This window comes from Podospora bellae-mahoneyi, chromosome 6, assembly GCF_035222275.1.
Source record: "Podospora bellae-mahoneyi strain CBS 112042 chromosome 6, whole genome shotgun sequence".
Lineage (NCBI taxonomy): Eukaryota > Fungi > Ascomycota > Sordariomycetes > Sordariales > Podosporaceae > Podospora > Podospora bellae-mahoneyi.
Window position 1 is genome coordinate 2,625,202 of NC_085885.1, and position 12,699 is coordinate 2,637,900.

A 12,699-nucleotide genomic window follows, 5' to 3' on the forward strand; every position below is an offset into this window, starting at 1 on the left:
GTAGAGCTCTCTGCAACAGAACATGTTTCCCGGAAAATGAAAACTCAATGGCCACAAGTGCGGCACTAATTAATACCGCCGGAACAGCGCCGAATCTGCGAATCTGAAAACTCGATCTCATCCAGTGACCCCGCCTCGTGCTGTCACCAAACTGGCAAGTGTGACCCAGCAGTGTGGGCGCGGGGTTATTTGCTGCAAGATGCTGTGAGAGCAACCAAATGCAAACGCCGATTCTTCTCATCCCAGACCCTGCATAGTAGTAGTGCTTCGACTGCATCTTATTCCTTTCCATCAACCTCACCTCATCGAAATTCACATTCACCTCTTTAAAAGATGCCAGACGAAGTGCTCAACGATATCTCCCACCGGCGGTACAACCCCCTCACCGGATCATGGCTGCTGGTCTCCCCTCACCGGACTAAGAGGCCATGGCAGTAAGTGAACCCTCTTCATACACCTGACGACCAATCAACTCACGGTTCTTGTAGAGGAGCACAAGAAACCCCCTCCAAGAACACCCTCCCCTCGTACGACCCCAAGTGCTACCTCTGCCCCGGCAACAAACGTGCCCAAGGAGACAGCAACCCCCCCTACAAAAACACCTTCGCCTTTGTCAACGACTACTCCGCCGTCAAGGAAACCCAGCAAGACTACCATCCGGAAACCAACAAGGACGATGTTGCCTCCCTCCTCCTCCAAGCCCGTCCCGTCACCGGCAGGTGCTACGTCCTCACTTTCTCCGCCAAACACGACGCCACCCTCGCTGATATGACCCCCGAGGAAATTGTCCCCGTAATTAACACATGGACTCGTATCTACGCCTCCCACCTCTCCCCCTCCCATCCTCTGAATGGCCAAGCCGCCTATGTCCTCTCCACTATTCCAGAGAACCCGGACGGCGAAGTGACCCCCCCAAAGCACCAGCTCAAGAACATGCAAATATTTGAGAACAAAGGCGCTGCCATGGGCTGCTCAAACCCTCATCCTCACTGCCAGATCTGGACTACCAGCACCCTCCCTGAAGAACCAGGGAAGGAGTTGGTTAATATGAGGAAATACAAGTCCGACACAGGCCGGCATCTGCTAGACGATTACGTCAAGCTTGAGCTAGAGAAGAAGGAGAGACTAGTCTGGGAAAACGACTCCTTTGTTGTTGTCTGCCCGTGGTGGGCTCTGTGGCCGTTTGAGGTGCTCATCATCTCCAAGCGTCATGTGAGGGCGCTGGTGGATCTGGATGATAAGGAACGGTTGGAGTTTGCGCAGGCGGTGCAAGAGGTCGCGAGGAGGTACGATAATTTGTTTGAGACGAATTTTCCTTACAGTAAGTTTCCTACCCTGATGGTGAGTGTGTACGGGATAGGTCTGTTGACATCTCAACAATAGGTTCTGGCATTCATCAGGCGCCGCTGGATTGCACGGAAGAGGAGGCGGAGACGAGCTGGTTCCACATGCACTTTTACCCTCCGTTGCTGAGGTCGGCCACGGTGAAGAAGTTTTTGGTTGGGTATGAGCTTATGGCTGAGCCGCAGAGGGACATTACGCCGGAACAGGCGGCTGCGAAGTTGAGGGATTGTGGAGGGGAATTGTACCGCAAGTCGCTGCAGTGAGAAAGGCAACAACAGGTGGTATTATTGATATTAGACAGCTGCTAGATGCCTGATTACGGAGCCCCTATAAACACGAGGGGATGCTCGTTTCCGTGTTGTATTATACAACCTTTTTTAACACATATACTCCTGACCCCCTTTCAGCTGACTTAGACGACGTAGTTGTTGTACTGGAGCAACATCCAAGTAGTACCGCCGTAGGCAGCGAGGAAGGGGAAGATTTGAGGCCCGCTGAACCGGATGGTCTTGAAGATGAGCATCTCAGAGGTGAAGTGAACGGCGGCAATGACGTGGGTGAGGATGCCCATCTGGTACAGAGCGTAGTTCTCGGGTTGGTAGCTGGCGTAGAGCCGGATGATGCCAGCGACAAAGGTGTAGGTGCCAAAGACACGAGCGGCCAGGGGAGTTACCTGGTCCTTGGCCTTCTCGGCGTCCTTGCCGGAGGCGGGCTTGAGGATGCTGGTGCTGTCCTCGGGACTGTGCTTGCCCGTGGCTGGGGGCAGCGCGTGGTTCGGGACGAAGCGGCCGTTGTAGATGCGCCGGGTGTAGTGGAGGGTTACGTAGTTTTGGAGAGCGTTGCCCATGGACACGATGGAGATCTGGAAGGAGGATCGAGGTTAGTGGACGGTGCACTGTTGATGCCGTCTTGGTCCGAGGGTTCCCGGCGGGTGCGACTTACGAACCACAGGTAATAGGGGAGGATGCCCTTTTCCCCCGAGGGGAGGAATGCTTTGAGTTGGTCCATTTTGGCAATTGAGGTGATAGAATGTAGATTGACGAGGCAAGGAACGGTGATGTTGTTCAGTGACCGTGTCGTCTTCCAGCCAGCAATCTCAAGATTGGACCACCAGCCTCAAAGTCGGCCAATGAATAATGAATTGAACACCATCTGAAATGTGCCAAGACACTGCTCAGCTCAGGCCCAAGCTTAAGGGACGTGTTTCCACTGTCAGGGGTCTCCTTTGGAGGTAATCGCCATTGGCCGAAGCTCGCCGGCGGCCCCGCAGCGGGATGGACGGTGGATGGTCACAAAAATTTCCCTGGCGGGACCCCCAACATTTTTTGGGGGAAGCGCGTTTCTCGTCTCCAAGCCCGAGCCATCCGGACCCTTTCAACCTTATTTCAGGACAAGACACCACTGCATCCGGGAACATCGCCATCTCGGAATACGCACGGCGATCAGACACATGGCTTCGCAAATCGCCCAGCTCCTGGAGAAGGCTCTCCACTTCTGGAATGCTGTCCCTCAGCCACTCCAGTACACCTTTGCTGCTCTCGGCGCTCTCTACGTTCTGAAGGGCGCTCTCAGCTTCGTCCGCCTCCTCTTGAACTCATTCATTCTCAGCGGTCCCAACGTAGGTGGCTTCACCTTTGGACAAAAATACACCAGAAGCATGCTAACCTCTCAATCTCGGAACAGCTTCGCAAGTATGGCAAGAAGGGCACCTGGGCCGTCGTCACCGGTGCGTCTGATGGTCTCGGCAAGGAGTTCGCCTCTCAGCTCGCCTCCAAGGGCTTCAACCTCGTCCTCGTCTCCCGCACCCAGTCTAAGCTCGATGCTCTCGCCAAGGAGTTGCGTTTGAAGTGGTCCGGTCTCGAGACCAAGGTTCTCGCCATGGATTTCTCCCAGGACAACGATGAGGACTACGAGCGCCTGGCCAAGCTGATTGCTGGTCTTGATGTCGGTATCTTGATCAACAACGTCGGCCAGTCTCACAGCATCCCCGTATCCTTCCTCGATACCGAGAAGACCGAGCTCCAGAACATTGTCACCATCAACTGCCTCGGCACTCTCAAGACCACCAAGGTCGTTGCTCCCATCCTCGCTGCTCGCAAGAAGGGTCTCATTCTCACCATGGGCTCCTTCGCCGGCACCATGCCCACCCCCTACCTCGCCACCTACAGCGGCAGCAAGGCTTTCCTCCAGCACTGGAGCTCTTCTCTCGCCTCGGAGCTTGCCCCTCATGGCGTTGATGTTCAGTTTGTCATCTCTTACCTCGTCACCACTGCCATGAGCAAGGTTCGCCGTACCAGCCTCCTCATCCCTGGCCCCAAGCAGTTTGTCAAGGCTGCCCTTGGCAAGATTGGTCTCGACAGCAACGAGAACTTTCCCAACACCTATACCCCCTGGTGGAGCCACAACGTGTTTAAGTGGATCATTGACAGCACTGTTGGCAACACCAGCGCTTTCACTATCTGGCAGAACAGGAAGATGCACGTTGACATCCGCAACCGTGCCCTCCGGAAGGCTGCCCGTGAGGCCAAGAAGCAGTAAAGGGTTGCCTTGGGGATAATGTAAGAGTAATGAAGGCATGGATGGGTTAGGAAAGGAAGAAAAATAGGGTAGCAATGGTATTCATGGAAAAAGCGTCCATTTGGCGGGGTACATGATGAGCCGATGCTTTAGTTTGTAGACTGTTGTAATGACTCTGATTGGTTCTCGAGTTTTTGGATCTGCATAGACATGGTATAACCATTTATTCTCTATCTGTTTCTGTGATATTTGTGAATGACAATGGGTCAGTTGGTCTCCAGTTGCTGTTCTAACACCAATGTCAACAACAAAACAAGCCCTTGGAGCAAGTGGTGACAGTGACGTGGTGGATGTGGTCTGTGCGTGCCAGTTGAGAGCTTGAACTTTGAAGGCGGTGACAGAGAGGGCTGCTCCCAATAAGGCTTAGCGCCTTCTACCGTCCCATGCAGCGCGTTCGCGTGTCCGTGCCATTCAGGTCGCCGCCAATGATCCTTGCTCTCCAAAAATTGTTTACGGCCAGCCTCTTTCTTGTTTCCTGCCACTGACTGCGAAGGCGCCCATTCATCGTGACCACCGTCCCTTGCAACCGAAAAATACCACAGCGAGCTTCCCGACAGCCCTGGAAGCATCTATTTGAGCTATAATCGCGATACGAATCACGGAATCTCTACGAAACAGCTGTTGATTGCATCAGCCGGGGATAGAAAGAGCTTGGTTTGGTGTTGGTGTTCGTTCGACTGGCTGTCGCAGGGCCAAGCAGAGGACAGGAGCCGCAGGAGAACCGAGAGAGACCTTTCATCTCTCGACCTTCAATTGCCTTCCACGAACAGCTCAAAGGACCCCCGCGACCTGGGATGAGATTGTCTGCTATTATATTTGCTCGATACCCCGACAATGGAGCCCTCAACGCCCATGCGCCCCATCCCCGGCGCTTACATTAACACTCCTGCGCCAAACACCACGCGACGACAACTCTTTACCAACAACCCTGGAAATGGTGTGCCACCACCTATGGCACTCCCACCCGCGAACCCAGTTGGCCCCGGCACTCAGGCTCTCGTGACAGGCCAGCTTCCGGCACCACCTGTTGCCCGCGCAGACGTCCCTCTGATCGAAACGGCTGGTCATGTTGTCAACTCAAATCTCCTCAACGATGAGAGCTATCCTGACCTGGACTCATACTGCCGACGTGTGTATCATCTCTACGAGCTTCCGATTATCAGACACTGACAGACCTTGAAATAGCCGGCGCTTCCTCCGAGTATGACATCCATCCGCCGGACAGGCCATGGGCGCCTTTTCAAAAGACCCATATGTACCAAATTCCTGACCAGATCTTCGACTTCCTTAATGGGGGAGAGGTCTTCACGAAACTAGGCCTCTTCCCAGAGCTCGGATATGCCTGGGCCTCCATCGATAGTTCGCTCTTCCTCTGGGACTACACGCATCCCACGCCAGAACTCATCGGGTACGAGGAATTGACCACCACCATCACCGCCGTTGCCCTCGTTGCGCCAAAGCCAGGCGTATTCGTCAAGACCATTACACATATTCTCGTCATCTCCACAACAACCGATGTTGTTCTTGTCGGCGTGGCGGCCGAGACCAACGCGTCGGGAGCCAAGAAGGTCACGCTCTACCAAACCAAGATGGCTGTGCACCGTGGTGGCAGCGATGTCAGTTACATCGTCGGAACCGCCAATGGGCGCATCTTTGTCGGTGGCGAAACGGACACCGACATCCACGAAATTGTTTACCAGCAAGAAGAGAGATGGTTCTCTAGCAGATGCAGCAAAGTCAACCATACCCATCCCGGCTGGTCCTCTGTTGTACCACTGACCAACTTGCCATTTGGCCCCCGGCCACACGAACACCTCGTGGGTCTCTATGTTGACGATACTCGAAACCTTGTCTACTCGCTATCTGACCGGTCGACCATCCGAACCTATCACATGGAAGGCCCCGAAAAGCTCACCAAGGTGATTGAGAAGGACAAGACCAGCATCCTCCGCGACTTTGCCCACTTGGCTGCCCCATCACCTCTCTTCACCGACAGGACTACCATTGTGTCCCTCAGTCCCATCACCGCCACCGAGACGTCGAAACTCCATCTCATGGCTCTCACCGATACTGGCTGTCGCCTTCTTCTCAGCGCCACGAGCGCTGCTTCATACACCATCGGCGGCGGGTCATCCACCCTTCCTCCTCAAAGTATGCAGCTGCAGTTTATCAAGTTCCCTCCCAGGGAGGAGTACCAACGGACTAGGGATCACAGACTCCAACCTATCGAGACGGTACTAGACAAGACATCGCAGCTTCTTGAAACTAGCTCAATGGGTGTGCGCTTCCCTCCAGGTTACTTCTTTGACGTCGTCCGTGACAGGACCGCTGCTTCGGACAGGCTTTTTATCTCGGCTCCCGATACGGGCCGGATCAAGTTGACACAGCCTACCTCGGCGCTGAAATACTTTGAGCAGGGCACGTGGATCGACCTCGGCGCTGGCAACCGAACCATTGAGATCGGTTTGACGACCAAGCCTTTCTCGGCAAACAGTCAACCTCTAGGCTTCGGCAATGAGCTCGCTGTTCAGTTCGACCAGGCTCCCGGGGAGTTTGCGATTCTCACAAACACTGGCGTACACATTATTCGCCGGAGAAGGGTGGTGGATATGCTTGCGACTGCCCTCAGATCTGTCCAAGGTCAGGGCGACGACGTGCTAGAGCTGGAGGTTCGCCACTTTCTTGCTCAGTACGGGAGAGTGGAAACCTGCTCGGCGGCGCTGGCAGTAGCGTGTGGTCAGGGCAACGACTCGCGGACGGGTATTGGGCGATCCTCGGACACTGGCCTTGTGAACCTTGCCCGCTTGGTATTTGTGGAATACGGTGGCCAAGCCAGAGTGGCGGAGTCAGACGGGCGCATGGCCCCTCAGGATTCTGTTAGGTTATCGTCCCGTCACGATGCGTTGGTGCTGTACTTTACCCGCCTTGTCAGGACACTTTGGAAAACCAAGGTCGTCACGATTGCCAAGGACGGCAAGGAGGTGACCTCGACCGTAGACGTCAAGAAATTGGTGCAGGTTCAGGAACAGGTCGACCGTCTGGAGAATTTCTTGGAGACCAACAAGGGCACGATCCAAGGCCTCTCTGGCCCTCCCGGTACTCTGACAAACAGAAATGACGAGATTGCTGCGCAAAAGGAACACCAGGCTTTCCACGGCATGCGTCAGCTCATGAAGAGTGTGACGGAGGGCATTTCCTTCGTCACTATGCTTTTTAGCGAGAGAGTTGCGGATATCTATAGTCGGCTCGAACCTGCCGACCAACAAAGGCTCTCTCAGCTTACTTATGAGCACCTGTTCTCCCAGAAGCCCGGAAAAGACCTCGCAAAGGTGTTGGTCAAAGCAATCGTCAACCGCAATATCGCTAATGGCGCCAATGTGGATACGGTCGCTGATGGCCTAAGGAGACGTTGCGGGAGCTTCTGCTCGCCTGACGATGTGGTCATCTTCAAGGCCCAAGAGCAGTTGCAGCGCGCGAGTGACCAGGTTGCTAATGCCAGCGCCGCTCGTCTGCTGCTGGCCGAGAGTTTGAGACTCTTTCAGGACGTCGCTGGCAGTCTTTCTGCCGACAACCTCGAGAGGGCTGTTAACCAGTACATCGAGCTCAAGTACTACGCCGGTGCTGTTCAGCTGTGCTTGGTGGTTGCCAAGGAAAAGGACCGGGGCAACACTGCATTGACATGGGTGATGGACAACAGGCCGGCGGGTGATGTTCGTGAGAGGGCGTACAATGCCCGGAAGAGCTGCTACATCCTGATTCAGCAGGTTCTTGACGCGCTCGAGGGTTACCTCTCCACGGAGCCTGAGACGATTGATGGGCGCCAAACGGTCGCTGCCACCAAGAGGAAAGAGGCCTACGATGTGGTTAACAACTCGGATGATCAAGTGTTTCACATTGACCTGTACGAGTGGTACATTTCCAAGGGCTGGATTGATAGGCTACTTGCCATTGACTCGCCACACGTTGAGGCTTACCTTCAGCAGCTCTCTGAGCAGAATTACACTCACGCTGACCTCCTCTGCCGGTGGTATACTCACCGCAACTTCTTCTTCCAAGCGGCCCAAGTCCAAGCCAACATTGCCAAGTCGGACATGGCCATCCCCATCAAACACCGCATCAAGCTGCTTGGTTTGGCCAAGGCGAATGCCAGTGTCAACACTGCTGGCGTGAGCCGTCAGCAGCAACAAATGTTGAACCATGAGGTGTCTGAAATGCTCGAGATGGCGCACATCCAGGATGATTTGCTGCAGAGATTGCTTGCAGACGGCCGGATAGACAACAGCAGGAAGGCCGAGGTCAATGACCATTTGAACGGGCCGATCCTTAGCGTGAACGAGGTACGTTCGAGTCCCTTTCGTTTACCAACAAGGGACTTGTTTTGCTAACGTTGTGCTTTCTAGCTCTACAATGACTACATTGACCAAGCCGGGTACTACGACCTCAGCCTCTTGATCTTCCACCTTGCCGACTTCCAAAACCACCGCGTCATCGAGGAGACGTGGAGCAACCTCATCCACCAGGTCCACAACGAGACGGAGATCAAGACGGAGCTGTGGAACAAGCGCGACGGGAATGGGGTACCTGCCGAGCTGCGGGATCAGATCCCCGAGGCTGAGCCGCCGAGGCCGTGGGAGTGTGTAGCGCAGAACGTGCAGATTATTGCTCACCGCGCCTCGCTGGACAGTCTCGTCTTCCCCGTCGACAAGGTCATCCCGATGGTGTGCGGTTATGCGATTGAGTACAACCAGGATTTGGAGAGCCCCAACTGGCCGATGGCGCTGTTTCAGCAGCTTCATGTCCCGCATGCGCTTATTGTGCAGGTGTTGGAGGGGATGCTGGATGCGCAGGAGATTCCTTTTGTGGGGAGGAAGAGGAAGAATGTGGCTGGCTGGGTTGTTGCTGTTGTGGAGGATTGGGTGACTTCGATTCAGATGAGGGGGGGGAGGAATTCGGCTGATGCTGGGGGGGTTGGGGTTTGGGTTAGTGAGTTGTTGGGACGGGTGGATGCGTTGCTCAGGCAGTTTCAGTCTGCGGGGGCGAGGACGGAGGCGGATAAGAAGTTGAGAGACGAGGCTGCGCAGTTGAGGGGGGAGTTGGCTACCGTCAAGAGGAGGGTCGATGGACTTGTAGCTGCGGCGGCGCAGGGGGGGATGGGGGGGAGCGTGATGGGGGGTTTTGGTTTTAGGGGCGGGCTGGCTTAGGAGTCGACTGCTGCTGCTGAGGCTGTTGTGGAGAAGAAAGGGGTGTCACTACCCGGGCGGAGTAAACCCCGTGGGGAGTATCACGAGGAGGAAGGGAGGAGGATGAAAACGGGGATGAGACTTGGGTAAACTTATGTGGGAGTTTGAAACATAGATTGATTTAGGGGAAAGCGAGCGGGGAAAAAAAAAGTCGAGATGGGAAGGGAATTTGGGGTTGTTGTTGTTGGCAGCATGGCTTGTGTAGGCAGGGGTTTTGATGTAATGTGTTGTACATAGTTATGGTGTAGGGATTGTTGGACTTTTTTCAATGTCTTGTTTTGTCTAGCTAGTTTGGGGTGTTTTATGGGATTGGGGAGGGGGAGGGAGAAGGGGGGGAGAAAAGAAAATAGACAGTTACGTGTCAATTTTGTGTGTGTTTGAGGGTGATAGTGATGATTTAAGTGAGTGTGAGGTTGATGTTTGAATGGGGAGAAATTGTGGTTGGCATGTGTAAAGGAAGGAGGGAACCTTTACGGAGTCCCTTATTTATCTTATCAGGGCCCCCCTCCCTACCTATTTACTTACCTTTGCTATAATATAGTAAAAAGCCTTAAGAGAAAAATAGTAAGCGTTTAACTTATCTTCAAAGGCCCTTGAATTATTTTTAATAGCCTTCAAACTCTATTTCAAAGCCCTTATACTATCTTATAAGCCTTTTTACCTATCTTTTGAGGCCTCCTAGTTATTTTTTTAATATCTTTTAACTATTTTTAGAGCCTATTAAATACCTTTCAACCCTGTATAATTATACTTTATAATATAGTTAAATCCTATATTCAAGGGGGGAGTTGGGAAGATAAATAGGGGGCTCCATATAGGTTCTCTCATCACACACTACCTGATCAGGAATGGCTATGTAATCGATGTTATATATCTGTACTTGATGTGCTATCTCTTTTGAAAGGGAAGAAGGAAAGCAGAGAGAGAATGTGGGTATGCGTGTCGCTGAGGCTCTGAAAAAGGAGGTACATGAAAGAATGTGTGAAATGCCATCGCCTGGGAACACAGTGTGGGTTGGGTTGTTGTGTGATTCATGTCGGTGGAGGGTTTTTAAGCATGTGCCTCGACCATCGGCTCGATGACAGGGACAACACGAGAGGCTGGTTGATGTTGGGTGTGGTTGGCGGTTTTGGTCTCGACCTGAGGGTACAAGTCCTCATGGGTAGTGATAATATCCCACGTCGCAACCTTGAACTCATCCAGAGATCGCAAGTTCTGTACCTCTTCTTCTTCTGGTCTCGTTGCCTGCCGCGAAGGCATGTTGTTCTGACCTTTCGGGGTGATCTTCTTGAAGAATACGTCCTCGCGGGCATCCTCCGGATGCAGCCAGGCGTGAAGGTCTGGCTGCGAGTAGTGCGGGAAGTTTGTCGCCTTGCTCGAGATGAGAACTATAATCTTGTCGTACATTTGGAAGCCTAGTTGTTGGGAGGCGGCTTGGAGCTGTGGGGGGACTGTGATGTTGAGCTTGAACTTGGGGGTCGATGGCCTCTCTGGGGTAGACTTCGAAGCTGTCGGCGCCTTCGTCAGAGAAGATCTGTGTTATGCCGTAGGTTGGATCAAGGTTGAAAATGGTAATGAATTGGGTGAGGGCTTCCTCTTCTTGGTTTAGTATCCGGATAGGGCGGGGTTCGGTGTTTTTGAAGACGACCCCGTACTGCACCTTGGCGGGAAGCGTGGGGCTGTTGGACCTGTTGACATCGTGGATCCGTTTTATCTCGAATTCGTACTTAGGGTTCCACGGAGTTGTGGAATCTTCACGGGCGGCGAGGTTGGTGAGACGCTGGTAAGGGGAGAGGTGTTGAACGATGAGGGAGAGTGTTCTGGCGATGCTGTCGTCGTTATGGTCGAGGCTGGGGACATTCTCCATTATCTCTGTGTTGTTGTTGTGGACCAGAAGGCTTGTCCCATCCTCAGAGGGCTTGACGTAAAAGGTGTCAGGATAAGTGACTTCTGGGACAACATCCGGATCAGAGTGTAGTCTCAAGTCAGCCGTGGGGCGCAATAGGTCTTCCGGCAGCTCTTTCCAGGAGTTTTGGAGACGAGTGGCTGCTTGATCAGAAAGATTGACTGTGTCAACGTAGATGACGGGGCGATGGTTGCGTTGGACCAAAACGGCGAACCAACCAACCTTTGGAATATTGGCAAGGTTGGATGTGGTCGGAACTCGCGCAGCAGCCGTCATGTTGGTGACCTCGAGAATGATAGCTTCGGCAGCTCGCTCCTCGTCAGGGTTGAGTAAGCCGAAGGTGAACTGATCCGGTCTGTAGAAGGCGAAGCGGTCCCCAACCTCGACCCCATGAGAAGCACCCTTGCTGATGGTGACAAGAGTGAATCCCACTTCTTTCTCTGTCTTTGTGACGTTGCCCTGCATCACGCCTGTAAGAGCCGACTTGGAATTTGTGCCAAAAGCCAGGCGGTTGCGCTTTCCGAGAAGCATGGGTTGTTGAGGGAAAATGTTGTTGCGGATGCCGGACTTGGATACAAGGTGAGTGATGAGCATATCGTAGGTAATTGGGATGATGGAAGCTTTCAGCGCCGTCACGGTTTTGTCGAGATGGTATGTCATTGTCCCCCTTCCACCAGTTTCATATGCGAATTCACTTGGCTGACAGGCTGCGAGGAGATTGTGCCTCCTGTTGCGATACAGCCAGCTCTCCTGCACTATCACGTTGCGGCCATCTCCATCACCACGGCCCCCTTCAGTGCCAGAATCAATCTCATTATCTGAGTCCGAATCGGGAAAAGAACACCGAATGCTAATACTCTCAAGTCCGGCGGCATCATGCCGTCCAAGGCATCATGTCCACCACCAGAGCCTGAATGCAAGCTGTCCCGATCGGCGCCTCCTGAATGACAACAATCGAGGGACACAAATACCGTGAGACCCAGTTCATTCAGCCCATCCAAAACATTGGAAAGCTCAACATCCATCAGGGGCTCTCCCAGAGTGCACAACCCCTCATAGTAGGCACCTGCAGACTTCAAACCACCATTCTCTGGCTTATGGTAGATTGTTTTGGTGCGCATGCCGTGGCCAGAGTAGTGCAGGAAGAGAAGGGCACCAGGGCCGCTCGCAACCGCTCTTCCGGCGACCTCCTCAATCAGGGCAAGGACATTGGTTTTGGTCGGCAAAGTTTCCGGTGTCGACCCATGAGGGGACGTGAGGGTATGAACATTGCCGGCTGGAACGCGGAGGGTGGTTGTGAGGAGTGTATCGATGATGTCTACATCCCTGACACAACCGTATAGATTTTTGACATTGTTGTACTGCCCGCGGTAGTTGTTGATGCCAATCAACACGGCAAATATCTTCTCAGGTGCGACGGCCATTGTTGCTGGGACTGAAAGCTTCCGGTCTTGTGTCTTGAGTGAGGTTGGTAATTTTGGACCCGGCAGGTCAACAAGTGTATTGATGAAACTGATCACCGGGTAGATTGTGTGGCAGGGAGCATGAGCTTATATCCAAGTCAGTAAGCGTTCGGAGAGGTAGGAAGTCTCAAGACAGTGGATGTCTTTTCCCAGCCTCGAACAGTATGTA

General features: G+C 53.4%; 6 protein-coding genes across 6 annotated transcripts; 3 read left to right on the top strand and 3 right to left on the bottom strand.

Annotated features, from left to right (window-relative positions):
- Positions 1-16: 16 nt before the first annotated feature.
- GAL7 (galactose-1-phosphate uridyl transferase) lies at positions 17-1,607 on the top strand (the record flags this gene model as incomplete). The annotated part of the gene is made up of 3 exons (XM_062881095.1): positions 17-434; positions 489-1,321; positions 1,384-1,607. The coding sequence occupies exons 1-3, from the start codon at positions 334-336 to the stop codon at positions 1,605-1,607; spliced, it is 1,158 nt and encodes a 385-aa protein (XP_062729748.1). The 5' UTR covers positions 17-333.
- Positions 1,608-1,657: 50 nt separating this feature from the next.
- On the bottom strand, positions 1,658-2,624 carry ERG28 (ergosterol biosynthesis protein). The gene is made up of 2 exons (XM_062881096.1): positions 2,287-2,624; positions 1,658-2,206 (listed from the first exon to the last, which is right to left on the bottom strand). The coding sequence occupies exons 1-2, from the start codon at positions 2,350-2,352 to the stop codon at positions 1,757-1,759; spliced, it is 516 nt and encodes a 171-aa protein (XP_062729749.1). The 5' UTR covers positions 2,353-2,624; the 3' UTR covers positions 1,658-1,756.
- A 5-nt stretch (positions 2,625-2,629) lies between these two features.
- Positions 2,630-4,155, top strand: QC761_606580 (uncharacterized protein; the record flags this gene model as incomplete). Its single annotated transcript, XM_062881097.1, has 2 exons — positions 2,630-2,962; positions 3,028-4,155. 2 exons carry the CDS (start codon positions 2,630-2,632, stop codon positions 3,880-3,882), a joined length of 1,188 nt encoding a protein of 395 aa, XP_062729750.1. The 3' UTR covers positions 3,883-4,155.
- Positions 4,156-4,351: 196 nt separating this feature from the next.
- On the top strand, positions 4,352-9,458 carry QC761_606590 (uncharacterized protein). The gene is made up of 3 exons (XM_062881098.1): positions 4,352-5,050; positions 5,107-8,258; positions 8,322-9,458. Exons 1-3 carry the CDS (start codon positions 4,756-4,758, stop codon positions 9,120-9,122), a joined length of 4,248 nt encoding a protein of 1,415 aa, XP_062729751.1. The 5' UTR covers positions 4,352-4,755; the 3' UTR covers positions 9,123-9,458.
- A 753-nt stretch (positions 9,459-10,211) lies between these two features.
- Positions 10,212-11,727, bottom strand: QC761_0095440 (uncharacterized protein; the record flags this gene model as incomplete). Its single annotated transcript, XM_062873017.1, has 2 exons — positions 10,212-10,601; positions 10,633-11,727. 2 exons carry the CDS (start codon positions 11,725-11,727, stop codon positions 10,212-10,214), a joined length of 1,485 nt encoding a protein of 494 aa, XP_062729752.1.
- Positions 11,728-11,941: 214 nt separating this feature from the next.
- QC761_0095450 (uncharacterized protein) lies at positions 11,942-12,491 on the bottom strand (the record flags this gene model as incomplete). Its single annotated transcript, XM_062873018.1, has 2 exons — positions 11,942-12,007; positions 12,039-12,491. The coding sequence occupies 2 exons, from the start codon at positions 12,489-12,491 to the stop codon at positions 11,942-11,944; spliced, it is 519 nt and encodes a 172-aa protein (XP_062729753.1).
- Between the last annotated feature and the right edge of the window lie 208 nt (positions 12,492-12,699).

Coding starts and splice junctions, on each gene's coding strand:
- ERG28 (XM_062881096.1), bottom strand. CDS start 2,352: ATGGACCAACTCAAAGCATTCCTCCCCTCGGGGGAAAAGGGCATCCTC. Junction 2,207..2,286: donor TCCCCTATTACCTGTGGTTC/GTAAGTCGCACC, acceptor TCCTCCTTCCAG/ATCTCCATCGTGTCCATGGG.
- QC761_606590 (XM_062881098.1), top strand. CDS start 4,756: ATGGAGCCCTCAACGCCCATGCGCCCCATCCCCGGCGCTTACATTAAC. Junction 5,051..5,106: donor CCTGGACTCATACTGCCGAC/GTGTGTATCATC, acceptor ACCTTGAAATAG/CCGGCGCTTCCTCCGAGTAT. Junction 8,259..8,321: donor CGATCCTTAGCGTGAACGAG/GTACGTTCGAGT, acceptor TGTGCTTTCTAG/CTCTACAATGACTACATTGA.